Source organism: Neodiprion lecontei, chromosome 3 (assembly GCF_021901455.1).
Source record: "Neodiprion lecontei isolate iyNeoLeco1 chromosome 3, iyNeoLeco1.1, whole genome shotgun sequence".
NCBI classification, from domain to species: domain Eukaryota; kingdom Metazoa; phylum Arthropoda; class Insecta; order Hymenoptera; family Diprionidae; genus Neodiprion; species Neodiprion lecontei.
In genome coordinates, this window is record NC_060262.1 from 32,673,320 (window position 1) to 32,701,119 (window position 27,800).

Here is a 27,800-nt window from a genome sequence, read left to right on the forward strand (position 1 = left end):
CAGCCTTGGTGCATGGCAGCCGAAGAGTCGCGGAAACATCGGAGCAGATCCGAAGGATCGGGTACGCGTTTAACGCTTACACACGCGCCGGTACCGCTAGCTCGGCGGCTAATCACGAGCCGTCTTTGGAGGCTGCGAGCCAATGGGGAGACTCTTTTAAGCGACGTGGTAGCTGGAGAGGCTACCTTGGTTTATAAAGTCAGGGCAGACCGTGGCCTCCAAGACAGAGCTGTCGCGGCAGCCCAGCGCTCAAGATATTTCGTTAGATTTTCTCAAAAAGTGCGCGCGCAGACAGGAACTGAACTACGTTTCGTACCGGATTTGTTGAACGTTTTTTTTTTTTCATCTTGTAAATTTAAGTTTAGTTATCCTGACCAGGGAGAAAAGTGGAATCAGTGAATCAAGTTGACTCAAAAGGTGTCCTCAAGTTGGTACCAGTGATTGTAAAGAGGTATGTGCATCCGATCATCCGTGAATTTCATTCCTATTCTTTTTAGTTCAATTAAACAGTTCACATTTATCGATGTTTTCCATCGTTTTAACGCCAGCTATTCGACCTGTGATATCTATCATTGTTCGCTCCACGAGTGTATCGTCGATTTTACGGGTCGATGACTCGGCTTGTAGTATCGATTGAAATTACTCGAATACACCGAGACCAATCTTGTTTTTAAATCCTAAAATTTATAATTCGTTGCAAAATCAGCGATGAACTCAGAGCATCGCGGTATATTGTATACGGAACACGATAACGCGTATACTGTTAACGTTGGCCAAATTAGTACTGAATCTTATCGATACGGAAACTTTGCCGTTCACGTTGTAAAGTAAAGACATAAAACTTTTCCTTTATCTGTAATTAGAATCAGAAAAGCGATACTTTGAGGCCTTTGTCTTGGGTAAAAGAAAATAAAAGAATATAAAAGAGGGAACAAACGGGTCTAATTGCGGGAGAAATTATTATACGGTTATAAATTCGATGCCGAGATCTTTCCCAAGCCGTTTTTTTATCACATTGTATGCATTTGTATCAGAATTGAAGTTGACTCTGTGAAAATATAGTATAGTTTACATATACACAGTGTTCTCGTATTCCCACGGTTGAGATGGCACGGTTCAAAGTCAGGGCCGTCGAGTTACCTAACAGGCGACTGCGTATACATAGCTATAATACACCGACCATCGTAAAAACGAGAAACCTAAAAAGAGCTAGAAAGAAAAAGTAAAAAGTAAAATGTGAAAAGTAAAATCTAACGGCGGAAATTAGAGGGCCCGTGTTTTTTTTTTTTTCTATCTTATCGCGCTCTCAAACATCTCGCACTGCGTAACGTTATCAACTTCAAATATGACGTCTCTAGCTCTTGGCTCAGCGCCGAATCAAAGTGAAATAATTTGATCGAAATCAACTAAATTTAATTGGAACCTGAATAGTTTCATTTGCATTTTACGGCCTGCTGTCATAAACGAATTATATCTAACAGCATATATGACCTACCCTTTTTGAATAACTACTGTTTTTTTTTTTTTTTATCGTACCATAGAAAATGTTTATAGGTACGATACGAGTTCGAGGCACATACTTGGAGCATTTGAATAATTCCCACAGATAGAAATTACGTTCTCAAAGTCTAGGAAAAAATGCATTCTCGGATACCGTCAGGATTGATTATCGCTCACATTCTAATGACCGACTAGAGAGGAACGGTTGTACCTACATTTTCGAGACGTGGAGGAGACTTGAACGCGTGACGAGACACGCTACGTGTTTTCCTTACTACAGCATAGATATACGCGTGAGCGTTTATGATTTTGTCTACCGAATTTGTAAGCCATGACCGCGAGTTACCGCGTGAATAATCGAAACTGTCGCGTGCCTCACTCGTCACTAAACATTTCAATAAAAAGTATCCGTGTCGGATGAGCGTAATTTGGGAATCTCGTGATCCGAGTGAAAAATTACCAAAGTTCAAGACCCGTCTCCGAATTTCCTCCAGGTTTCCGAGCTTTGTTTATAACTCGCACATAATTGTCTTCGAGTCAAGCTGAGGAACTTAAAGCGCTGCGGACGTCACCGCTTCTGCGTTTCGGGCCCCACCTCACCTCGGAACTAATGCAGCACGAAATTTGATAGGGAAAAAAACATCGCGTAATTTAATCCAGCTCGGCTCGCAGTCTAAAATTTGTTTCATCGAGCGCTGGATTCCCGGCGTATTCCGACCTGCCCCACTAGCAGCAGTCGTTCCACGGGATCTTCGGCGCCTCGACGCCTGGGCGTTGACCCCTCGTCGGCGCAACTCTCCTCTCCAGGGTCCGTAAAGCGGAGCGGGCCGCTCCGTCGGTAAAATCGACTTCTCTACGAGTCGGGGTTACACCCATGATTCTCTTCGCCATTAACGCTAGCCAAGGGCACCACGAACCCGAGGGCCCCTTTTGGTTCGAGTTTGCGAAGAGGGAGGAAGAAGCTGAGTGCTAACGAAGAGCGATAAATAACATACTCTTGCTTCTTTCTCCTCTCATCGTGTGTGTATTGCATACCCAAGTGAAACATTGCACGTTATATTTTTATCGAGTTGGTTGCTTTTTAGCCATTTTTTCTAATCCCTTTTGGGTCGCGTCGGTCACACCTGCTGCACTCGAATCGCTATGTATGCGGTCGAATGTGGGCGACATTAAAATTACAGTTCTGCTGTTATGTGTACCGTCATCGCGAACTAGACAAATAGGGGTTGTCGTAATGACATAGATACTCGTAGACGGATATTTGGTTCAGCGATAGCTTGCCTTTAGTTCAGAGACTCTCAACGATTTTTTGTTTTATTCGGAATACACGCTCGATGCTTGCCAATGAAAAATAAGAAACTTGACTTTTTTGATTGAGAAAAAATTCCACGCTGTGAAAGAGGAGAACCTCCGCAGGTCTTCGAAAACTTGTTTTACATTCTGTACTATACGAATCAAATCCATATTTCGCGAAGAGAAAGGTGGATCCTTCTTCCTAAAAGCCAGTTATCTCGCTGAAGAATAAACCAGCGGCCAGAAGCGAACTTCGGATAGCAAAACAACGTTCGTCGTATCTAATACCTGTAATACGTGTACCCGTCATTTGAAATATTCGCAGTAACCAAAACTTGAAATCCGCCTCTCTCAATTTCAGTTATGACGTAATTTTCTATCCATAGGAAAGAAATTGGCGACTCGGGCGGCCGGTTTATCAACGTGAAATCAATCCGGGCATTATATCCTGCATAGTTTGAAACCGTTATTCGCTGATACGCCCGTCAATCAGACGTCGCGATGTTTAATTATCGAACTTGGTGTATGATTTGTGACGAAGCGATGCGAGATTTGCACCAATGCAAGATGTAGGAGAAAAATACTACTGTTATAAATCTTCGGCCCATTTGTTCCCAACGGCACAAACGGCGCGTCTATAATCTAAGCATCTTTAGCCAACGAAGCAAATTCACCTCGGGCAAATATTCCAGCGTCGCGTTCACCCGAGATGACTGTGTTTGTCCGTATATGCAGTATTTTTCAACATCTATTACCGTTGCTCCAAGAGGATGCCAGATGCAGACGGCGTCCTTCCGATCAAAGCCGATATGCAAGCCTCTGGCTCCGGAGATAGACACGCGGCGCCAGGTTAGCGGAGGCATTAAATCATGCACCATGAGCTTAGCGGAAGTTACGTATAATTATACACTAAAATTCATCCGCTAAACGTTTACCGTCCAACGTCCTCGTTATCCAACTAAATCGCACACTCTTCATATAAACCCGCGGTAAGAAAAATTATAACGGATTCTGCACAGTAGGATCGTTGTCCCAGATAAGAAATTCTTGGTTCCTTTTTACGCTACTTAATATATGTGCATACGTATAAACCTGAGGTCGAAAAAAAAGTGTTGGGTGGTTTTATTAATTGCCTGTTGGAGGTCTAATAGAAATCCGAGCCCACGTACGACGATCTGCAGTGCATGATGGATACTTTTTACTGCCATATTACCTGGAGGCAGTAGCCCGCTATAAATAGGTACGCGATTGCGATTTCAACTGGCACGGCCACATCAACGTGGAGAAGCTCGTCTCCTCCTCCGCCGAATATGTTTCAGCTGTGGAGGTTAAGCGCCGGCAAAGACGCGGGCATGTTCTTCGGACACTTCCAGGCGGTGCTAAGTGAGGCATAAGTCATTCGGCTAGCTATCTTACGGGAGAGATGATTGGCAGTTCTCATCCGCAACCATTAAGTACCTCGTAGTTATTCTAAATAGCTGCGCTGTTAATACACGCGACCTCGGTAGCTAATTCCAACAGTAGGTGAAGCGTTTTTTTATTACGGTAAATATGTGAGGAAGATACAATGGATCCGTGAACGTCTCTCGGATCTGGAAGGAAAAAGGGAAAGAGAATTATAATTAGGCAGCAGCGCCGGTGAACCGTCATTCGCGATGACCCCGTTGCTGCGATGCTTTACAGAAGTGAACGATCCACAGCCCGACGTCCTCCGGCACCGCGTGCAAAACAGTTTTCGCGAAGGCCGCGGACCTTGACAATCACCTGCAGAGCAGATCGCCGACTGATGTAACAGGAAAGCCTTTCGCCATGGACGTACACGGGACATCCGGTTGCGCCAGATTCGAATTACATATACTTAGACGCGTAACGTGGTGTTACGAATCCAGAGGGGTTCTCATATTCCGAGGAACGAAGGTATTATGACCAGTTACCGCATGCCGGCTGATTTGCATGAAGGTGTTCATGCGGCCGTGCGAGCCGGGAGAGGAAGCGGAGAAAGAGATAAGAACCAAAGGTGGGCCAGTAGTGGGATCCCGGAGTTTGTGGACCACGCAACGGTAACCGCGGTCGCGAGAACTTGGCGCGAACACTTCCAGCAACACCGTTATACTCGGCTATCTTGTATACCTACTCTCTTGCAGGTAGGATATATAACCGAGTCCAAGCTCGCCATCACTGACCGAGGAATGATGGGGTGCCGAATGGATTTACGCCGATCGTTCGATTCCCAACTCCGTTCCCATCTGGCCTGGTTCAAAAGAATTTTGTCTTCGTCCATCTGGCACGAAATCCATACCAGTCAGTACTCGTCCCACTTCAAAGAACACGAAGAGCCAAAAGATTATCGAAAATTACAATATTCATGTGTATTGCAAAATTATTTCCATAAGCCACCTTTTGACGAATAATGAAAATTTGTTTCAAACACGTCGAGAAATTTCTGTACACAGCATTGGACTATGCTTATCACTGCATTGGCGATGTTTTACAACTCGATAAATATTCGATACCGTGCGCCAGCCTATCTCGCAAATAGCGAAGTCAGCCACCCTGACAATGGAGAGGAGGTTGTTACGATACCGTGAAAGAGTCTGCAGGGCGGATCCATAAATTTGTTTCCTTCACTTTTTTTTTTTTTTTTTATATACTGTTGCTGGGAACATACCTAACTACCTGCAGAATAAATAGGAAGAAGAAAAAGTTTCTGATAACTAGAAAAATATGTGTGTACGGTAAAGTCCGGTGATTAAAACCGCGCGTCGAGGCTGGGAATTTTTTATGTGAATCCCGAGCGATTTAATCTTTTTCCCAATTTTGTAACGGTGCAGTGGGGAGTTTCGCGAGTAGGTACCTACGCCAGTTATCTTCAACTAGGAACATTACTCACACTATTTTGAATCCAGGTCAAAGCTGTAGCTTCGCTCCCTCGACTGATCGCGGCGGTATTGAACCGTTGGAAAAAAAGATGTGCTAATTTCACCAGCCAAAAATTGCCTACTGTGATATTTACACAAATTATTTTCAACAGCGCGATCCAACACTGGTAAGAAAATCGGCTGCGAAAAGGTCAATGCTCGGATAATGAAAGATGAAAAATATCGAGACCGCGATCAATGTCATTCACACTTGATAGGATTCATTCACGAGCACCTGTAACTACACGGCCCATTCTGCCGAGTCACACATACGTGTCGACGATCCATTATCAGAGATAAACGTAAATGACTCACGGCTGTATATAATTAAGGCAGAACGGGTCTGTCAGCCTGCGCCGCGTGGTTCTGAAAGGCTACTGCGTGTATTGCGTTCTACACACTTTAATTTCAACTGGTTATCTAATTAGACAGAAAGAATGAAAACGGGCATAAAACTCGGAGTGTAGTTAATGAATTGTTATGGTCGCAGTGTTGCTATTCTCATGCAATTAGTAAATCTCGACTCTCGAGCGAATTCTCGTTTGTTAGAAGGAAAATTACTCGGATTGTTCCTAATTCATGGCAAGACTAAAATTGGACACTGCCTGAGGGAACGGTTCAGTAGACCGGAAGCGATGAAGCAGCAGAGCGTCGGATTCTAACGCGTTGAATCAATTAGGCCATCGAAAACCGTTAACTAGCTGCGATGGTATACATTTTACCAGTTAGGCGATCGAGCCAATTGACCCACGTTAAGTACGCCAACAACAGCGTCACTTAATTCGAAGTGTAACTAGCGTTTACTACACCCATGGCGTGCATGAATGACAGGCTGAATTTTGTCTTCTCAGTGATCAACTTGCATCGATACAAGCTCTTCTTAATCGGTATCACGCGAATAGCGATAATTGTAATTAACTTTTGTGAAAGAAAGTCGATCTAGAGTTTTGCTCTCTCAAAATGCAAGCATTGAAACCCAGCTATGGAATAGAATGTGAAAAATTATGACGTCGTGTGGAATCGGACAGAGTATGCCAGGAAAATCCTTTTCCAATAACTTGAATGGTCCGCGAAAGAAATGCACGATGGATGTAACAGGAGGAAAAGTCACACTCTCGGATTTCTGTTAGCTGGTGAATTCTTCGTGTTTTCTTCGGTTACAGATTCGATTTTGTAACACGGCTTGCGTCTGTAATCCGAGTCGACGACGAATTGCTCTAATTGTGCAATACAGCTGATTTTTTAACCCACTCATGCTTGTTTAGTCTAACATTTCATTTCCATTGTGTTTTCAGCGCGCCAATCGCGTCCTCGTTAATGAAATATATTACGTACGTCAAGAGCGACGATTAAGGATCTCTATTGTGGAAACGGCTCATTACTCCATGAGTATTCTCACCGTTTTTAACCCACGCGAAGCGATTAAAATTCGTTAAAAATGGAGGTGACGAATGAACGGTAAATTGGCGACTATAATTTTACAATATACGTGTACAAAGTTATTTCAAAAACGACAGAAGACACAGTGAATTGACAGTCAGTTCAAGAATCTCCAGTTACAGCGAGTTGGTAATTAATACGAGGCTATTGAATATGGAACCAATACGAATCGTTTGTTTTACAGAATCTTTTTCCCGCAGAGAGAGGTATTTGTGTCACTGGATATACAGAACGGATCGAAAGGTCGGGAGTAACGGTATAACACGAGTAATACGATGACCGCCTAAAACATGACTCAACTTGACTTGTTCTCAAATAATTGAACGATGTTTCAACGTCCACTTATGCAACACGGGGACGTTGATCTTTACAAATTATAATATGTACACACCAAAGGATGACGAATATTTAATGGTCAATGACACTTTCGCGTATGAATAAAATGGGTCGTGAGGTGTTTTTTCTTTTTTTCTTCTTCTTTTTTACTTCTTTTTCTTCAACCATTATATACATCGCTTAATTTGTGTACGTGGCTGGTACATGTAAACACTCGCGTATCTGTGGATAACTTTTAAATTACTAAAATCATTCGCATACGGCCGAACGACGGTAACGGAATTTGAATATTTCTCTCGCAAAATAATGGAATCCATAAAAAGACGGTATTTACTGATATTCTAACAGCCTCGGCAATTTCGCACATGATAGAAGTATTTATGCAACCTAATACCTGTAAGCGTAACGGTTTCACAAGTTATAGGCCTAATTTAATCTGAATTTAAAAGAAGATAATAAGGAAAAAAAAGCACATCCTGTGTAACCACAGAGAAAGAAGAATTCCAACGGAATTTGCAGGGGGGAGCTGTGAGCTTCTATAATTTGTGGAAAAATCGTGCGACTGAATTCGATCGTTGCGGTAAGCCCGATCTTGACGGGATTTACTGCCAGCCAAAGACGGCTGCGGTTGTTCCTTACTTTTTTTTTTTTTTTTTTACCTATTTACGTATTTTTATTTGACTCTTTTTATTCTTTCACGTTCTCTAGTACAATAGAGCTAGCGAAGCGCAATGTCCGGCCGTAAGGCTGCACGGAACAAGAGGCGAAGGCTTGCGAAAAGAGAAAAATGAAGGCGCAAGAGGCCTTAAGAAGGTTCGCCACCGTCCGAAGAGATAAGACAACCTGTTGCTCGGCTCGACAAGCGACCGCATCGCTGACGTTCGCCTGGAGTCTTCGAGAATACAAATGACTGGCGAAGTCAGACGTGCGGAATAGCAATTAAAACCTACAAGCCCTGAATACTCGCGGCTCTGGGAATTGTTCGGCGGTGAGAAATAGAGATGAACGAAAAGAATTCACAATCAGCCGAAGCCCGTTATAGAATGGCGAGGAAATAAGATTTAAAAGAACTGGAATAACAATTAGTGTTTCTCTACGAACGGCGGATAAACTTCGGTGGTGGAATCTCAATTTCGATACCGTTCTCGATTGCGTATTGTATAGATGCTTTATCTCAACCGTACAGTCTTCATCACTCTCGCTGTGGGCTTGGCTCGTGTGAACCTCTCGAGTCCGTGGTTCGAATTTAAATTACAACAGATAAATCGAATTCCACAATGTTTAATGGACAGTGATCAATCGATCGGGCTAGTTTGGAATCGGTTTTCGTATGGAGCGAGAATTTCTGATGAAGAATTCGTCGAAAACTCGCAAGTTAATCTATCCGTTTAATCGGAATACCAAATTCACGGTCATTATAGTTCTCTCAACGAACCGAAACTCACAGCATAAATCAGCGAGCCCCTCGACATTCGATAAGAACGCGTTTCCACTGATTCTAAATGCCGAACAAACACCGCGCAGTAAGAGCATCGCCAATAACGCGAACTACGTGATAATAATCAATTTCACCGTTCGACCTGCTCCGTAGTGCCATAAGGAATTCACGAGGAGTAGCAGAGAGCCAACGTTGTGCATAAAGTACCATCTTCGTCGGACACGTGATTTTGCCCATGTACGTGAGTGCATTCGTCCGATTTGTTTCATTGTCAGCGATCGGGCATAAATCACAAAACCTTCGGTTATAGGCACCAGTAGCTACGATTGCATCGCGGTTCAGAGCCGTCTCGGAAAGTTCAAGAAACCCCAAAACCCACGAACCGTTGGCACAGTCGAACAGTCCATTTAGAGCTCCGTTTCAGCCCGCAGGTCGAGGAGGAAGCTAGGCGTTTGTTTCAAGATTCATTCTCCTCTCGAAACGGTCAACTCCCGGATGCTTGATGTTCGGTCAGCAGTCAAAAAAGTGGGTACTCAAGTTTGAGGTAAAGTAGAGGATGAAAAAGGTTCCTCTGCTCGATGTCGTTCTGCGGGAAAAGAAAAGAATCACGACAAATGATTCACTTGGGATGGGAAAATTTCATACCAAAGGAAAAAAATTTCACCACCAAATTACGCGCGGGGTATGAAAAACAAAAATCTGCCTTTCTTGACCGTCGTTCGCTGCATGATCTTTTTTTTTTTTTTTCTTTTTTCACCCCATAATCGATCTTGGACTAATGACAGAGCCCCGGAGAAAAAGCACCGACAGACATAGTCGGAAATCGTGGAAACCAGTCGAGCTGCGACTATTTCAAAGGGTACAAAACAGCGATAAACGACTGAGAATATAAAGAATTGTGGTTATAGTCGAACAGAGCTTACGGTGACCCTCTCACGGAACTCTGTAGTGGCTGGACATGACCCCGCTTCTCTGTCATTCTCTCGCTCTCCCTTTATTTTTCTCACTTCTTCTTCTTACACTGCGCCAGATGTTGCAGCAGAGGTTCAGATAACAGAAGTTTCCGCCACCAAGGTGTAATTGAGCAGTAAGGTGATAGGGCCAAACCACAATTGTGATACAAGGAGCAAAGATTCTTACCAAACAAAGAACCGTTTGTATCCAAGTAACTTGATTGATAATGTTTATTACAAGACGTCGCGGTGACTGAGACACGCACCGAGTTTATTGTGGCAACTTAATTGAAACGTTTTTATGTGATAATTATGAGGCGCGGTTCTCCGCTCGAATCCGTTAGAAATGCGGCTTGGCGCTAATGGCAATCTGTTTTTTGTGTCCGTAACTCGTGTGGCTACTTCAGCCGGCTTTTGATACCGATTTCAATAGCCAATCTCTTAGAAAATGTGTAATAAGAATATGTCGAGAATAATATACATCTATCGCAAGGTATTCTTCGCTTCGGTAGCTGCTACCAATCTCGTCTCACCTTCGTTTTACGTTATGTTCAAAAGCGTGGTTACTGCCGTAATTACTTGATTGTCCATCGTGATATATTATAGTCGCAGCTGTAAAAGTGACGAAATTCTAAGTCATCATCTACCGGATGAGGTGGTCCTATCCTCATTGGCAGTCATTAGTCAAAGTGGATCGGCAGAAGCGGCCAAGTGAAATTCACTTTTTTCTGTCTTCTATTCGTTACTGCTGACAATGATAAGTCCTTGCTCCGAGACGAGGTCCAATCAGCTAAGATCCGAGCTTTTCGTCTCATTCGTTTTTTGCAGCGGTACCTCAATACTCCGAATTTTGGGTAAAAGAAATACTCATTCTCACTGACGAGGCGTTTTTGTTCATATCGGTTTGGCCCGAGTTTGCTACCGTGGATGTTGTTATTCCGGACGCCAAAATCACCTCGGTTAATTCCCACTCACGGCGAACCCATGCGCGAGGAGATTGAAAAAAAAAGCCAACCATGAATCGAAGTCCGTCTGGAATGCGTATAAGGTACAAACGTACGGTACGTATCTACACTGTGACAAATCCCGGTTCTAATCCTTCACGTCCCTCGTTCACGAAATAGGCGTAAAATTGGTAGGTGTTTGAGAGAAGCTGGAGACTCCTTCCTTTTCTTCGCTCCTCCCGCCTTCCTTCCCTCGGATCTTGCTTCTCTTACTCGGGGTGAACGCGCGAGCCGAGGAACGACGAAGGTGAATAGAGCTCGAAGCCGAGGGATTACCGAGAAATATCAACCTCGACGACCACCTGGTGGATGCAGCCTTTCTATCTACCTGCTACTAACGTCGCTTCAATATCAGCCTTGGTTGGTTACCAGCCTCATCCGCGAAGGATTTCGAAGAACCAGGATGAAACGCCTTCTCACCCCCTAATCAAGCCTGTCCTCCTCTTCTCTCCGCTTGTCACGCGAAAGCTTTACGGCGTTGTTCCCTTCTTCTCCTTGAACTTTTTTGGCCGATCGCCCCACCGCGAGGTCAAAGTCAAGGGTACTTTCCATCAGAGAGATACCTTAGGTGCTCTTCTTCTTTGCAACAGAAGGTCAAGAACTGCTTGGGATATTTTCTGGAGTAGTATTGCGGGTTAAGAGTCTTCGCCAATCATTTGTTTTTCTTTTTTTTTTTCCGTCAACTCAATACCGACGCAATGTTTTAGAGGTGCTGCTCGAGAGGCACAGAATTTGGAGAGAAAGATGGAAATTCATACGAAGCCTGGAGCTATCGCGGTATTACCCAGGCCGCAGAAAAACACACATACAATACGGATGCAGAGCCGTTGACGTTATCGCATGAAATTTCAATTTCTCATTCCCCCTCCGTCCCGAGAGCAAAAAAGATCGCAATCATTTGCAACGTTGCATGGAACAGCTTTATGATAGAGAACGTCAGCTCACCTTGACGGAATGAATATAATATATTTACGCGGCGTATGATCGCGGATCTATCTCGCCTGCACCCTGCTTCCTGCGCCTGAGTCGGCAGGTAATGAGAAAATATTCGAGGTAATGAACGGACCGAGCGGACTCAGTCTAGACTCTGTACTTACAGAGCATGCGGCCATGAGACGCCGCCGGAGAAGAAACGACGTTAAATCATCTCATGCAATGGGGTTCCGGACTATTTCACGCAAGAATAGCACAGACGCCTCTGGTAATTACGCAGGACGGGAGGTCCGCGGCTCACCGATGTTCGCGCATTCGTCCTATAACATTCCAGTATTCTTAAGACGTGCGGGACCGAAACGTATATAGTAAAAATACAGAGCTGTTCAAGGATAATAATTATTTATTGCTCCGCTTTCCATCAGGACTTCTTTTACTACCGAGTTTAATGAAGATAGGATAGCAATAAAATGATTCCATAAGTTTTACATCCGTTGCACAAGTACGGTGTAGCCGTAGAATCCCCCTGTAAGCCTCCGGGGCTCTTTCTTCTTGCATCGAACCGACATGGACATCGCTTGATGGCCTTCCACAATTTTCCCTCGGATTTGCTTTTTATTCCTTCCGGGCATTTGAATCGCGACGGAGAGCCGAGACAAGAAGACACGAGACTGTCGCTGCAGAGTTGGCGAAAAAAATTTGTAACACGGACGAAGCGCACCGAGTATCTTCTCGTGGCATTATGTATGTACAAAGAAGCGACTGCACAGTCCAGAACGCAGCTTCTTCAAGCACGGACGCTGCCCGGAGATCATGCGTCAAACCTTCACCAAGGGAGAATAATTCTCAGAGAATACGAGCGAACGCTGCAAAGTGAATCAGAATAAGCGAGTCTTCTCGCAGGATGTTTCATCTTATTGTTAGCTCCTACAGTGAAAATTCGAGTAGTTATTGTAAATAAATGGAGTACAAGATCGTTTGTTCTCCAGAAGCATGAACGTGTTTTGATGAAAAAAAAATTATCCAAAGCTGTCGGGAATTTTGCCTCCTCGATTAAAGAAATGAAGCAGTCAAGCGGATACCAGCGACTTGGTACCAACAATGAGACCGGTGTAAGGAGACATTTTGACACTGTTTTATCGATCTTTTACGACAGCTTCACCGAGATGCCTGCGCGGACCACAATCTCCAACGACTGGATGTTAAGTGCGAACCGTCGGTGAACCGCGCACCTAGTCATCGGCGGCATAGTCAAGGGCTCGCGAACCGGAGGTCATTGTACGGAGGTGGAGTTGGAGTTGAAGGTGACTGCACCACCCCCTTTTCTCCCGCGGCTAACATCCCATTCGTTCAGACGATATCGCCGCTAATTACCATCAGGATTAACCGATAACTCAGCCGTCGTGGCATCAAGAATAGGCATGATTATGGACTGGTTCCTGTAGTACGAAAAATATACTAGCCCGAATGACACAACCATGGGGGTAGGCGGTATTTATGGATCTACATGTGAGAACGAAGTTTCGACCAGTCCCTTGGATGTGGTCAATACCAAAACCGTTGCCGAATTCAAAATAAATTCAACCCTCGAGGCCTGCAGACGCGAAGTTTGCATGCCAAAGACTTCCGTGAGCCTGCAGCGCATCACAATCGCCTGATAAACAGCCCCGGAATACTTGTATACCCTATTTCGTAACTTTTGAGGTAACAGTCTAAGGATCGGTGAAGTTATATGGGCATGACGAGACAAATAGAGGTAATTCGCGAGGCATTTGCGGCACGAAAAAATGGATACGACCATTCCCGGTGGAACGGTTTCTCCTTGGTTCTGACCCGACGGCCAGCCGGACGGTAACATTTGCATGCGTTATCATCGCTCTGGCAATCTTGATCCATCGCCGTCGCGTTACGGTACCGTATTCAAGGCGATCCTGGATGTTGTTCAAAAAGACCGTATACCTGTACCTCGACTCCGGACTCCATCGAGCTGTTGCGAAAACGATCGAGTTAGAGACTGTCGTTTCTACATGTAGGAAAACACTAATCACTTTCCCAAGGACATTTCTCTCGAAGATTGATAATGCGAAGCCGTACAACTACATCGCCCGGTCATTCAAGTCACCGTCCTTTCATTTGTAAGTACTGGACAGATGCCCGCTCTGAGTTCCGGTATTAATCTGCCCGGTAGCGACGTAAGAATGAGGATGAATTTGCATTCGGTAGCCGTGCAATCGGGCCTTTGGCTCACGGTCTTATACCAGCCTGAAGACTCTATCTCGCAACGATGATCAGATAGGCCAACTACTCGACATGGAAGCACCTCCTGTCTTTACCTTAGGCGATGGGTGTGCTTGTTGTACTTATGTACAATATATACTTACAACCCCGTGGAACTCTCCCTCTTCCTCTTTGCAAAGATCTTGCCGCCAAGAAAGCCCGTATCAAAGTTTATGCGTAACCGAGCCGAGTAATTGCAAAATTAATTTCGCTCATGAGCAATTACGATGATATTCACCCGAGCACGATTTGAGATCACTTGTTGTGCCATTTTTAGCTCGGCTTGTACAAGCAAAAACTTTACGATAAAAGCTCTGCATGCACGTGTAAATAGAATGAAGTAAATTGTCGAGTTGAGCATGCATGGCGTAAATTTACCGTCACTTCTAAGAGCGTGTGCTCCAATGCTATCTTAATTGTCCTGATACCCATGATCACGATGAACTGCTCGATTGTACCTCAATCAATTAGACCCATTGCAAGCGAACATTTGCCGTACCTCCTGATTGTTGTTATGATTACGGGTTATCCTTTTCTCTGTACTGTCCAAGAAGCAGTGGTTCATTAACGATGGTTAATGTTATTCTTACGAGTCTCCGTATATATAATTACGTAGATACGATAACAATTACCTGCCTCGCAGGATGTAAGGGGGAAAAAAAAAAAACGTAGGTACGATAATTTTACCTGTTTCTCAGGAAACCGTGCAATTGCTCCGAGGAAATTTCAATTCGACATACGAGATTACCACAAAATAAAGTATAGCTCAGCAGACCGAAGGGGAGAATATTTCTCGACGAGTTCTCCAAAAAATGTCTTCGACACGTACAATATAATGCCGACCAACAGCAAATCTCCTGTATTCCGTTAATCTCATGACTGGACTACGGAGGTGAAGGAGGTCCCTTCGATCGGGCACGACCCAAGAGAGCTGATCGCGCATCTTTCCTTCAGGGTCAAAAGGTCAGCCTTCTTCGTTGGCTCCCACTCGCGATGGCACCGTGAGCGTGTCCCCCGACCAGTACTCGAACCTGGGTTATCTTCGAGTACAAAGTCTTTGAGATCGGCTTAGAGTTCTATATCCGAGCCAGTTTAAAGTGCGCTGAAAGCTGGTCGCATCCTATGTGGTTCAGGAAATATCGCATTTCCCTCCATTCTGAAATATCCCATTCCCCCTGTACTCGAGTTATTTACTATTAAATTTTGAAACTTTCCTATATCAGCCCGTCTCTTCACGTTCCGGTCGTTTCGCAAAGCATCCTTCGAACAGACATCATCACCGAGTGACGTGCGCGTTCGTCGACCTCTTGACTAACAGTCGTCCGTGACCACGACACAAAACACTTACTGGTACGGTCGTTTCACGAGAATACGCATTCAGCAGCAGATATATTGTATCGAATGCTTGCGGCTCTGATTACGGAGACTTTCCTCGCTACCCGTATTGATTATTGTCTCGTTCGACGGGCTGGACGATAAAATTGTTCTTCCTTGCGTTTCTACTCATCCAACGAGACTTCGTGGTAGTGGCTTTATTTTCAACTGGTCCGATGAGCAACGCCTCTACTGAAAAAGGCCGACGACTCTTCGCTGGCTAAATACGTGAAAGCAGCCCACGGAGTCGTTGTGGCTCGGCCATGCATTAGAGGTGTGGTACGGGTGGTCCTCTTCTAGCTGCAATAGCTGTACGTTGCAGGCCACAGGCTGTGCAGATATGTACGAAAGATTCTTAACCTTCGTGTAACAGCCGGTATATGAAGGCACGAATGCGAACTCCAGAGGTCACATTCGTGTCCGCAAAGATGAAGGCCCCTCTTGCCGGAGTTACCGTTCGTGCCTTGTATTTCATTCCTCGACGCGTGATTCGAGACTCGGAGGCCGATACGCTGCGGCTTCGTAGCTCTATCGCGGTTCTTGGAATATTGGAATTTATCCCGAAGTACACACGTATCGATGTCTGCAAAGTATAACACTTTCCGACGTTCCGCGAGAGCTGCTGCAGAATTTTTCTCCGAAGTTTCAAGTTTTTTTCTACTTCTAGTTGCACAACTTTTTCCTTACTTATTCTTTTTCTCTCGCCACTACACTCGACAAGGTGCAGCACGCTTCAGGCACGGGCTAAGCTTGCGAGAAAAACTTGCGTACTGATCATTAAAAAAATGTGTATTCAACGACCAGCAATCATGGCATGCGCCTTCAACTGTAATGAGGAAATGCTTCTCTTCTGTATTATAACGATCCGAGCGAACTCTTCACAAGTAACAAAGTTTTTACGAGCTCGCGATCTGCCTTATACTCGTGCGTCGCAGTTGTTTTGAATCTATTTACGCTCGAATTAAACATAAGTACATTTTCACCCAGCGGATTGTAACCCGTAGGCTCTTATACTCTGCAGTTTCGTGACAGATGCGTATCTTGATTTAAATTAATATAAGCAAAATTGCGATTGTGATCAGGCTTGCGTTATCCTCTTTATGGACGTGTCGGGAGCTGTCGCCGCATTTCTGATGCTGACTCTTCTTGATAAACGCTCGCGATAGAGACGGGAACTGGTTTCGTAGACGAAAAAAAAGCTTAGAAGAATTCTCTCGGGTTTCGCGAATACTTCACCTTGTATTCTCTTTTTTCCATCCGTCTGTCCGGTTGTCTATCAACGGCTGACAAGGTGGGCTTGTAAGAAAGTGTAGAACGGGAAACGAATAAAGAATTATATCCAAGAGGTGAAATTCTGAGTCAGTTTTTGCGGACGAGACTGAAAGGCGTCTCCCTGTCATAAAATTTTTCTCGTTCTTGGACGAATACCCGTTTCAATTCAATTACACGTGGCGCGTGATTCTCGGCGCACAGTATATTTCAAGAGAACCGTTACATGGGTCTAAACTCTTGAAGAAATTTGAAGCCTCTCCTACTTGGACCGAGAAAAGTCCCACACACCACAGCTCAATCCTTGATATCCTTGGCTCTGAGCCCGACTCGAACGCCGCTCGGAATGCCCATTATTTTTCCTGCTTTCCAAGCTCGGAGCCAACGCTGCCTGGTGCGCGATGCACTTCCTGTTGAACGGGTAGAGCCGAGGATATCGGATCGGTAACAAAACGATAATTCGCGCAATAAAGCAGAGGCTAGGAAGCAGTGGGAATCGCCTCGAACGCACGCCGGCGCACCGGCAGCGCCTATAAAAGCTCATCATCTCTGCAACGAGAGGCGGCTGCTGCATTGCGTATACCGTAAGGGTATAAAAAGGAGGAAAGTATACGGTACATGCATGCATGTGCACGGACTGTTTCTATCCAATCCGCTACACTTCGCACAAGTGTACCAGGTATTTACTTCGCAGCAGATGTAATTTGCGGTCACGATTAGCGGCGATTTCTGTTCATGCACGATTAGCATAAGCTTGGTGAAAAATCTGCTCAGTTTATGAGACAAGTTTGCAGTATGAAAATCCTCGTTAAACCGAACCGGAAAATATTTTACCGGTTTCAATTACTAAGTTTTATTTAGGCGTGGTCGTAAGCCTCAATTTTGCCTATTACGATTTACTTTGGCTGTGATAAAAGTATAGCGGAAGGAGTTCAACAATTTGAATTCACGTTTGATAGCTTTGCAGTCGGGACTGCTGGGATTAACTGCTTTCACTGGCGGGAAATATACAATTAAAAATCTACCGTGTGTTTGTTGAATATATAGATAAATTTAAGGACAGGGAGAGCGAGTTTTATAGGCTGCCTAAAGTTTCAGACGATTTCGTTGGCGCATTATGCGCCCGAATTTCCTCTTCATAAAGTTTCGGCCACAAAAGTAATACCCTCTGAATTCTTCAATCGCAATTATACAGCGTGCAAGTTCTAAGAAGGAAAGAAAACCTCAGTCTGATGGCTGTCAATAACTTGTTACAACGAATCAATGGAATCACAACATTTTGATAATGTTATTTTATTTATTAATAAAGGAATAATGTACCCTGCACTTTTCTAGAGAAATTTGAAACGAGTAAATTCGAAATCGAACTTGTACTTACAATAGCAAGAAACTAGGTTTATGATATTTGTTTTCCATCACAGGTCATCAAGTCCCTCCGGTGTCTCCATTATTCTTATTGTTAAACAAATTTTCTCTCGTTTGTTTCAGATGGGTTCAGTTCCAGTCAGCCTCAGCGCGTTGGCGTTGATCCTAGCGTTCGTCAGCACGTCGCACGCAGCTTTAGGTAAATTAAAAATTTCAAGCCATTCAAAAAATTCCCAACTACAATACACTCAGCTCCCGCTGGTCTTTACTTAACGCAGCTTTGCCACACCGGATTTGGCACACGTGAGTGACGTGTATAGGTATGCACATACGTGGTACAGGCAACTACATATCCGTGGTGGACGGTATTCGCGACACGTTGTACGCTACACGCGATACGCGCATGCAATTTGACCTGCGTACACTCAAGGGGTGATTCCACATCATCTTGAGATTACAACCATTCAAGGCATTCCTTAAGCGCTCCTCCATATCAGAGGAAATGCGCAAGAGGAATTGTCCGCAAATTACGATAGTAAATTGCCAGCTGTCCCGATAGTCATACTTATTGTATACTATACCTGTCAGATTCTACAGGCGTACAGTTTCTGCGGAAAGTACCTTCGAAGTAATAATATTTAACAATAATAAAAAACAAAATCGTTGTACAATATGTGCTAAAGATCAGCGGATACACTCCGTTCTCTGCATGAACTTATTTCAAGTCAACTAATAATAATTGTTTATTTTCTTCATCAGCGAGGACTGCGTTTGAAAAATTAACGGATTACGACTACAGAGGTGTAACGTACTACACGGTGAGGAATCTGTCGCTGTACGAATGCCAAGGATGGTGTCGGGAGGAAGTCGAATGCCAGGCGTTCGCATTTTCCTTCGTGCCTAATCCCTTGGCGCCCACGCAGGACACAGTATGTCAGCTTCAGAATGAAACAGCCGCCTCGAACCCCAGTGTTCAACCGCAAAGGGCAGCGAATATGTACTACATGGTCAAACTGCAGCTCAGATCAGGTACGAAGATCAGCCTTTAGCTGTAGAACGCATTACTGAAGCGGTCCTTGGTATGTTGATTTGTTGGGAGAGGTCAGCGCTCCAAGTCACTCGGGGCACATCATATTATAATACTTATAGCATTATGATGATGCAAGAAAGTGCGTTACTCATTTTTTCGGTGCATTATTTATGATTTTTTATTTTCCTTATTCAAAAATAAGAATCCCTCGATACAAGGTAAACAATAAGTTATGAAACTTGAGATCTCTCTGCAAAAATTGATATTTTCAATTTTCTTTCGACCGTATTCTAAAGCCCTGTGTTTACCTGTTCCCTTTTATTCTTGGTCAAAAAAATATTCAATGGTTATTCCGGACCTGGAAAATTCCTGGAAACTTCAGATACCGGCATGATATGTATTTGTAGCATACCGGCTTGTTGTTTTAATCGAATTGCTCGATGGATGAGTAGAAACGAAATCATGGTTACCAAATGCGACTTGGGGAAATCCAATTTGATATTGCAGGATTGAAATGCCGGAGTGAACTTTATAATTGTATAAATTCAAAATGCCCTGAATGTAACTTGAATAATTATCAGATCAAATTGGCAACGTGGTATTCGGTTGAGGGACGGGCTACTTTGGCAGAAACATACACGCCTCGAGTACCAGCCCATGACGCGCATAGTCAATCTCCACACACCTAGGTACCTAGGCCATCGTGTACAGACACCTGCGCGTAAAATATGAGTCGACTTAGAAAAAGCTGTTTGGTATATCGGGTTATTTCCTTGATGCGCCCCCATAAGGACCCCTGAGTGTCGGAAAATTGGGGTACAAGTCCATTCCGATCGTGAGCAGTTCCGAGTTTCGCCGGGGCAACGTTAGCCACGTTCTAATAATAAAAGAGCAACGAGGAGCAGTTCAAAGTGGACTTGTACCTTGATTTGCCTACAATTAGGAGTCCCAGTGGGGCACATCACGGAAATATCCAGGTATGTATATACGGGATCACCGTAGCAGGTATAATTTTAAAGATAAATTCCCAAAAGGACACTCAAGAGTTCCTTTTGTTTGCGCAGCGGCGTACGATAATAGATTTTCCTAAGGGATTGCTGGTGCACAGTTTCCCCGCTCCCTTTCGCCCCCGCAGGGCTTAGGATCCCTATGTAAATGCATTAAGAATGTCCCAAGGCAAACGAGTACCTGCGAACGGTTGTAAAAGTTGAAGAAACCCGGTAACGCTGGTTTTGTACAAGTCCAACGGTGGTTCGGAACGCACCCCAAGACCCAAGCCGACAATTTTTAAACCTCGCAATGCAACGTCTATGGCTAGGTCTATATGTATAACCGACGGTCTGCAAAATCACTGCGGATAAACCGCGGGTGGTTGAGGTACACGTGCTCTTACATATACCGTACAGTTTAGAATCAGCATTAGCATTCACGTGTACGGTGAAGAATTTATACGTCAAGGAATCCTCGGGAAAAAATACCCCCGAAACCTTTACACCATGTAGCTACATAGCGACACGAATTGTGTAGCGCGGCAGGTAGAACGTGGTTTGATTTTACGATTCGCGAACGGGACGCGCCTACAACACGTACAGCCGTGTATGTTCGGTTGTCTGCCTCAGGCGCATGTGGAAAACTGACGTATCTTGCCAGGCGAAACACGTAGGTACGTCCCGGGAAACTTTTGGCTCTGGTGATCGTAATCGTAAGGATATGGAGTGACTTAAAATCTTAAACTTTGGGGAGAAATGCGTCAGCTGTTATTCCATTTGCTGGCATTAGCGCAAATCGGTATTATTTATTCGGTAACCCGAAAAATTTCTTACATATGTATTTGAGTTCGACTATTATATGCCTACAAGTGAAAATGCAAAAGTAGGATGATTATTTTTCACCCTAGTAAATTGTACGGGTGTTATTTCGACGGTTCACTCGAATACCTAAAACTTTTTCGTATCTGTTATACTGGCAATAAAATGTAAGCTCTGCATTCAATCGGCTCGTTAATTTGAATCTCGTCAAAAATTGACTGTTCTGTTTTTAGTATCAAGTTTATGAGAGTGCTTGCAAATATAACCCGCATTAGTCTCACTGTAAACCGAAATTTAAGTGTAAGCCGATCGTTTTCCGAGAACCCTGAAAGGCTCGGCTCGTTAAGCTGGTTAATTATAGATATACACATTTATTAACGACAGGGGTCTGAAACGAGATATAATCATCGCATGCTGCTACAAAACTAAGCATCGAGGCGCCGAATTAAAATGTAATTTGAAAAATAATGTGTCTCTGAAATACAATTAACAGACGCCTGGAAAGCAAGAATTACGTCGGTTATATATGAATGTTTCTTTAATTAGAGATTTTACTGATCGGGCACGTTGAATATTTTACAAAATGATAAGTCGTAAGACTGATTGAAAATTATACAATTTGGTAGTATGAAATGGCGTCATGTTCGTAAATCTTTCTTTCTTCGCTTTTTCGAATAAATTAAATCAACCAGATCATAACTTGATACGTTATAACATAAAAACGATTCATCCCTATCGTTATTCAGAGGAATCAAGTATATCAACCGGACTTCCACGCATGTTTAAAGCAGATTGTTTTTCTTCGTTCCACAGAGAACGTCTGTCTTCGGCCTTGGTCCTTCGAGCGCATCCCAAACAAAATGATTCGAGGCCTGGACAACGCCCTGATCTACACTTCGACGAAGGATGCATGCCTAGCCGCCTGCCTCAACGAACACCGTTTCGCTTGCCGCTCCGTCGAATACAATTACTTCTCTCTCCAGTGTCACCTAAGCGATTCGGACAGGCGAACAACCGGGCAATATGTCCAGTTCGTCGATGCTCAAGGCATTGATTATTTCGAAAACTTGTGCTTGAAAGGTTAGACTTCTGCTCATACAATTAGTCACCGGTTCAAATATCACGCGGCCGTGTTATGATAACGATAACGATCCATTCGACAGTTTGAAAAAAATATTGACCTAATTTAAGCTCGGAAAAACCTTTTGCCTTCACCTTTTCTTTTTACTTTTTTTTGCTCACGCCACTCGACAACTTTGCGACCGAAAATCTCAATGACATTAGACGGACAACATCAGAGAGCTGGAAAATTGATTTGATATACTTTGTTTTCATATTTGCAAACGGTTGATTGATTAATTGCCATCGCATTGCAATGCCTAATTTTCTCTCAATAAAAATGAATTCAGTCAACGAGCGCTTTCTAACATCGTTGGTGAAGTCTTGCACACACTGAGTAAGAGAACGGAAAAAATTAATGAACAACCCGGAGGAGAAATCTACTCCGATCTTTTAAATAAAAATAAAATTTCCGACACGTAGGTAAGGAGGCATGCAAGACTCAGAGGATATTCCAGACGCCACGCATCGGTGTCGCCGATGACAAAGTTGCTCAGTATGCCGGACTCCACTACTACACAGACAAAGAGCTCCAGGTTCAGAGTGAATCAGCTTGCAGATTGGCTTGTGAAATAGAAAACGAATTCCTGTGCAGGTCATTCCTCTATCGTGGCCCCCCTCAGGGTGCATCATACAATTGTCAATTGTTCCACCTCGACCATTTCACACTGCCTGATGGACCCTCGACATACTTGAATGCCGAGAGGCCTCTTATCGACAACGGGGAACGGGTTGGATCCTACTTCGAGAACTTCTGCGAGAGTAAGTTTATCCTTCGAAGACGGTATACCTACTCCGGCTGTACTTACGCATCAGCTTAATGGACTGTATCGACGGATATATTCCGCATATACGGTGAAATACGCTCGTCGAATAACAATTCCCTCACCGGATGGAACGATACATGATATAAAACGCAATTATTCGTCACTTATTACCAACACATTGTACCAACTTTACGTTTTATGATTATCAATTAATTATCAAACTGCAGCTGGTGTCCGTCACGTTTGATAATTGACGGAGGAAAATATTATACGTGTAGAATTCAATTTTAAGGACCGGAAGGACGGAATTGTACACAGCTTCGTTTTCTTTCATTTTATTCAATTTGAAATACAGTATAGGTTTTTTTTTTTTATTCACCAAGATCCACAGTCTTCAAAATCAGTTATACCGCACACCGTTGAGTCTGGTGTAATTTTTTATTAGAATTCTAGTCACGGACTTGATTGAGCAATATACCGCTGTAAAGAGAGTAGTCAAATATTCATTCTTGGTACATTATACGAATATCAATTCTCAGAACATTTCGGCCAAGCTCTAAAATACTCGTTTTTTTCTTTACGTTGACTTAATGTTATACTAATAAGTACGAAAAAAAAAATGGACTTTTCCAATTAAATATGAATCTTTGGATATTCCGTACCTCAACTATATATCGCCAGATAACTACTATATACAGAATTCAGTAGTTATTGAAAACTACAAGGGAAGATTTAAAAGCCAATAACATGTTTTGTGGCTCTTTTTTCATTACATTAAGGTCCTCTATTATCACATTTGATATTCGTAAGTTGATATTAATATATTTTTATTTATGTTTACAGAGAGCCTTGGACCTCACGTAGATCCTCTTCCCGTAGTTTTCGACAGCACCGAGGATCCGACCATTAACAATTTAACCCGGACCGACGTTAATTGCGACAAAACTGGAACTTGTTACGACGGTAAGCGAGTTTGAACAATGAATTAACAGTTTTGGTGATAACGCATATTCTACAACATTTTGCGATGAATACCTTTGTTCCATCAATTTGAATTCTCTTTTTCAAATGCTCGTAGTTTCCGTGGACTGCAAGGACACGCGAATCGCTGTTCAAGTTCGTACAAACAAACCTTTCAACGGGCGTATTTACGCATTGGGTCGTTCGGAAACGTGCAATATCGATGTATTGAACAGCGATTTGTTTAGACTTGATTTAACGATGAGCGGGCAGGATTGCAATACTCAGAGTGTGGTAAGCATCAATCACTGTTATTAATCGTCAAATCACAATCGCATTAAGGAAATTTCGTTTTCACAACTCTAGCCAATTAATGACCGCATTGCGGAATTTGGCAGCCCGCCGCCGAGTGAACGAAAACCTATTCGCACGTCGTATTTTTGTAGATTTCGGATAAGGTGATGGGAAAAAAGAAAATTATCAAACTTTGATTACGATAGACTTTCTTACTCGATCGTAATCACGTATACAAAACCATCCCGACTAGCTACTTTGGTCTATTGAATATATAGCGTGACGGTTTTCAGACGGGAATGTACTCGAACACAGTTGTGCTGCAACATCACTCGGTGGTAATGACAAAGGCAGACAAGATCTACAAAGTGAAATGCACCTACGACATGTCATCGAAGAACATAACATTTGGGATGATGCCGATCAGAGACCCGGAAATGATCAGCATAACTAGCGCCCCGGAAGCTCCTCCACCAAGGATTCGTATTTTGGACAGCAGATCCAGGGAAGTTGAAACGGTGCGCATTGGGGACAAGCTTACGTTCAGAATTGAAATTCCAGACGATAGTAAGTAAACCATACTGTAAACAATACTATACCCCCGGTTATTCGCAAAATTAGAGAAATTTTTTCGCCAATTATTGGCAAACAAGTACAGCAGCATACAAGTGCAATTCGCTATCTATTCGGAGTAGGAAAAGCAAACTTATCAAGTGTTGATAGCGGTGTGAAAAATTCTGTCAACCTACTTTGTACTTGTGAAAAAATGATGAGATACAACCCGTCGTAAAGATCTCACTGTATGTAGTTTGTATAGTACAACAGCTCGGATCCCTCGTACGATTCTAAAGCTAAATAAAGTTACTTAACACTGCTAACACTGCGTATATTAAGATTATTTATTTATCGCCGCGTCGCTCGATACATATAATGTCAATAATTTTAAGAAAATATATGCACGAATATAAAATTTAACGAACAAACATTCTCTATTTCAATCAATTTTATACGTAACAGACATTTTAAGGATACAACGAACGATGTTTTCAGCTCCATACGGGATCTTTGCACGTAGCTGCGTTGCCATGGCCAAAGATTCTAAAAGTACCTTCCAAATCATCGATGACGAAGGGTAAGCTCGAACACCATTCAGATAAAATTTACAAAAAATAATCATTCGTAATCGAAACTGCAGGTACTAAACGCTAACGACTTCTTACAGATGTCCAGTGGACCCTTTGATCTTCCCCAGCTTTACTACAGACGGGAATGCGCTGCAGTCCATCTACGAAGCGTTTAGATTTACCGAATCTTACGGCGTGATATTCCAGTGTAACGTCAAATATTGCCTGGGACCTTGCGAGCCGGTAAGCTGATTTTAGGACTGTGCGGATTCCCAAAAATCTCGGGAAAAAAAGTTCGGGACGGGTTGATATCGGGTCGGGCTTTTTTGGGGATCCCGGAATATTTGGGAAACTCGGAGTTTTCGTAAAATCAAAAATAATCGGGAAACCAATAACCTTTGAGACACCCGAAACTTGGGTAACCCAACTTTCCTGATATTTATAATATTGGACATATATTAAATACTAAATATTATTAATAAATATTATATCTAAATAACATCAATATTTTCAGTAAAAAATAAATCAATTTTTATCGTATCATTATCTATAGTCCGATTACAGAAAAGCAGAAGCTTCAGATCTTCTCAAGGATTCTAAACGGTTACAAAATTGTTGCTTAGATTTACGGGAATCCCGAAAATTTCGACAAAACTGATATATTCGTCAAAACGGATGTTTTCGGAAATCCCAAGATTTTCGGGAATTCCCGAATCCAGACCCAACTCTGAAGGTTATTTCCTACTCGACCCGACCCGAAGGATTCTGGTACCCGTACAGCCTTGGCAGATTTCAATTTTGAAATACTCATAAAATTGCACGAGTGACTTGACTATATCCATGTTGAAATTGAAATAACCACAAAGAATTACGGGAAACAATATACTATCGATCATGTCACGGATTTTTGTTTCTGTTTTGTAGGCTGTCTGCGAATGGGGCCGTGAATCGGTGGAATCATGGGGCAAAAGGCGCAGGAGAAGCGTTGCTAATTCCACCGAAGCGAAGGGCGAAGATATGACTTTGTCTCAGGAAATTCTCGTGTTGGACTTTGGCGATGAAAAGCAATCTGAGTTCTTGCGTAACGATGCCAGCATAGATTTCAACGAAGCAGGTAACAACCCGTGATGTTCATCAATGCGATGCATTTAAGCGTTGGAAAACATTCATTGTCGATACATATATATATATATATATATATATAGACGGTGAATTATACAATTAAAGAGTGCGCCAAATTGTACAATATTTCTAACGATGCGTAAAATATTATTCCAGAAAAAACAGTGACCATCATAGAGCCTTGTCCAACGAAAACATCGGTACTTACACTCGGCGTAACCTGTGCTCTGTTGGTTTTGATCTACATAGCAACAATATTCTCTTACTATATGAAGAAGTGGTTGACGCCTCGCAAAATGGTGGCATGAAATCAACGTTGACGCATGTGGCTCACAGCGAGCAGATTATGAAGTACGATAGCTCGTGACATATCTTTGAAAAAGGGTCGGCAAGATACTCAAAAGGTAATTCATTTACAGAAACATTAGGATTGATGGTTCTATAAAGATTTAATCCACAATACACTTTCATATCAATAATAATACTAATTATATAATAATATCGTACTTATTTAAGACATATTAGACATTTTGCACTAAGTATCATCTTTTAGCTACTTTTGATTGGGTTGCAAACATTTAGTGGAATCCAATATGTTTCCATCCAATAACGGATAATCTCATATTGTAGTAAGCATCAACAGATATTCGATTCTCAAACAGAGAACAGGAAAAAAAAATCAACACGAGGCAACAATTAAGTTTCTCATACTCATACCTGAGACTCGTACGATTTTTTTCTGAAAATGATCGATTGAATGATTTGTAAACTCATATCAAGACTAGTAATATTTAATGGCTCGCTCCTAATTAATTGTACTTATAATTTTAAGTCTATGAAAGAACAACAGTAATTAGCATAAGGAACAATAGAGTTTGTAAGTTTTCTCAGAAGCATAATAGAACAACGTACATACCGAGTGTACTACTGTAAGTGGCTCGAACATGAATTATATCTTCGTATCTTATACCGTTTCAAACGCGGAAATACATGTAGGGTATTCATCATAATGTCAGGTTTCTTTTTTCATGTGAATGTAGTACTGAAAACTGCCTAAACTAATTGTGCTGAATTCGGACTCCCAGTACAGGCAGGTAAACCTTACGCATATACGGCATACTAACTTTTTGGTAAGAATTGTTAAAACTGATTTGAATTAAGCTTGAAATCTGTTTGAATGAACGACATTATTGATACGAATATAAAAAAAATCAATTCTCACCAAAAACATAGTACATTGGGTAAAAATTGTGATTTATTGGTTACGGTGCTCACTGTTTGATGAAAGATATTTTTATACATTATCTGACTGTAAGAATCAATTCTTCGAATTATAAAAAAAGTGTATATATTATAATTGTTCAATCAATAGACATTTACTTAAACAAAAAGTTTACACGTATTTGTACGGTATTTATACACATGTTTTATTAATTAAACGAGATAAAATTTCATTAATGTAAGACTATAACATTT

General features: G+C 42.7%; 1 protein-coding gene across 2 annotated transcripts; it reads left to right on the forward strand.

The window, feature by feature from the left end:
* The first annotated feature begins 236 nt into the window (after nucleotides 1-236).
* LOC107220168 lies at nucleotides 237-27,782 on the forward strand. 2 transcript variants are annotated; one of them, XM_046734478.1, is made up of 12 exons: nucleotides 237-451; nucleotides 18,224-18,299; nucleotides 18,860-19,129; nucleotides 21,752-22,018; nucleotides 22,481-22,819; nucleotides 23,668-23,787; nucleotides 23,903-24,078; nucleotides 24,357-24,645; nucleotides 25,129-25,210; nucleotides 25,301-25,445; nucleotides 26,127-26,316; nucleotides 26,481-27,782. In XM_046734478.1, exons 2-12 carry the CDS (start codon nucleotides 18,224-18,226, stop codon nucleotides 26,630-26,632), a joined length of 2,106 nt encoding a protein of 701 aa, XP_046590434.1. In that variant the 5' UTR covers nucleotides 237-451; the 3' UTR covers nucleotides 26,633-27,782. The 2 variants fall into 2 exon arrangements, with proteins under 2 accessions (XP_046590434.1, XP_015514124.1); XM_015658638.2 differs by having other exon boundaries at nucleotides 24,372-24,645.
* Nucleotides 27,783-27,800: the final 18 nt, after the last annotated feature.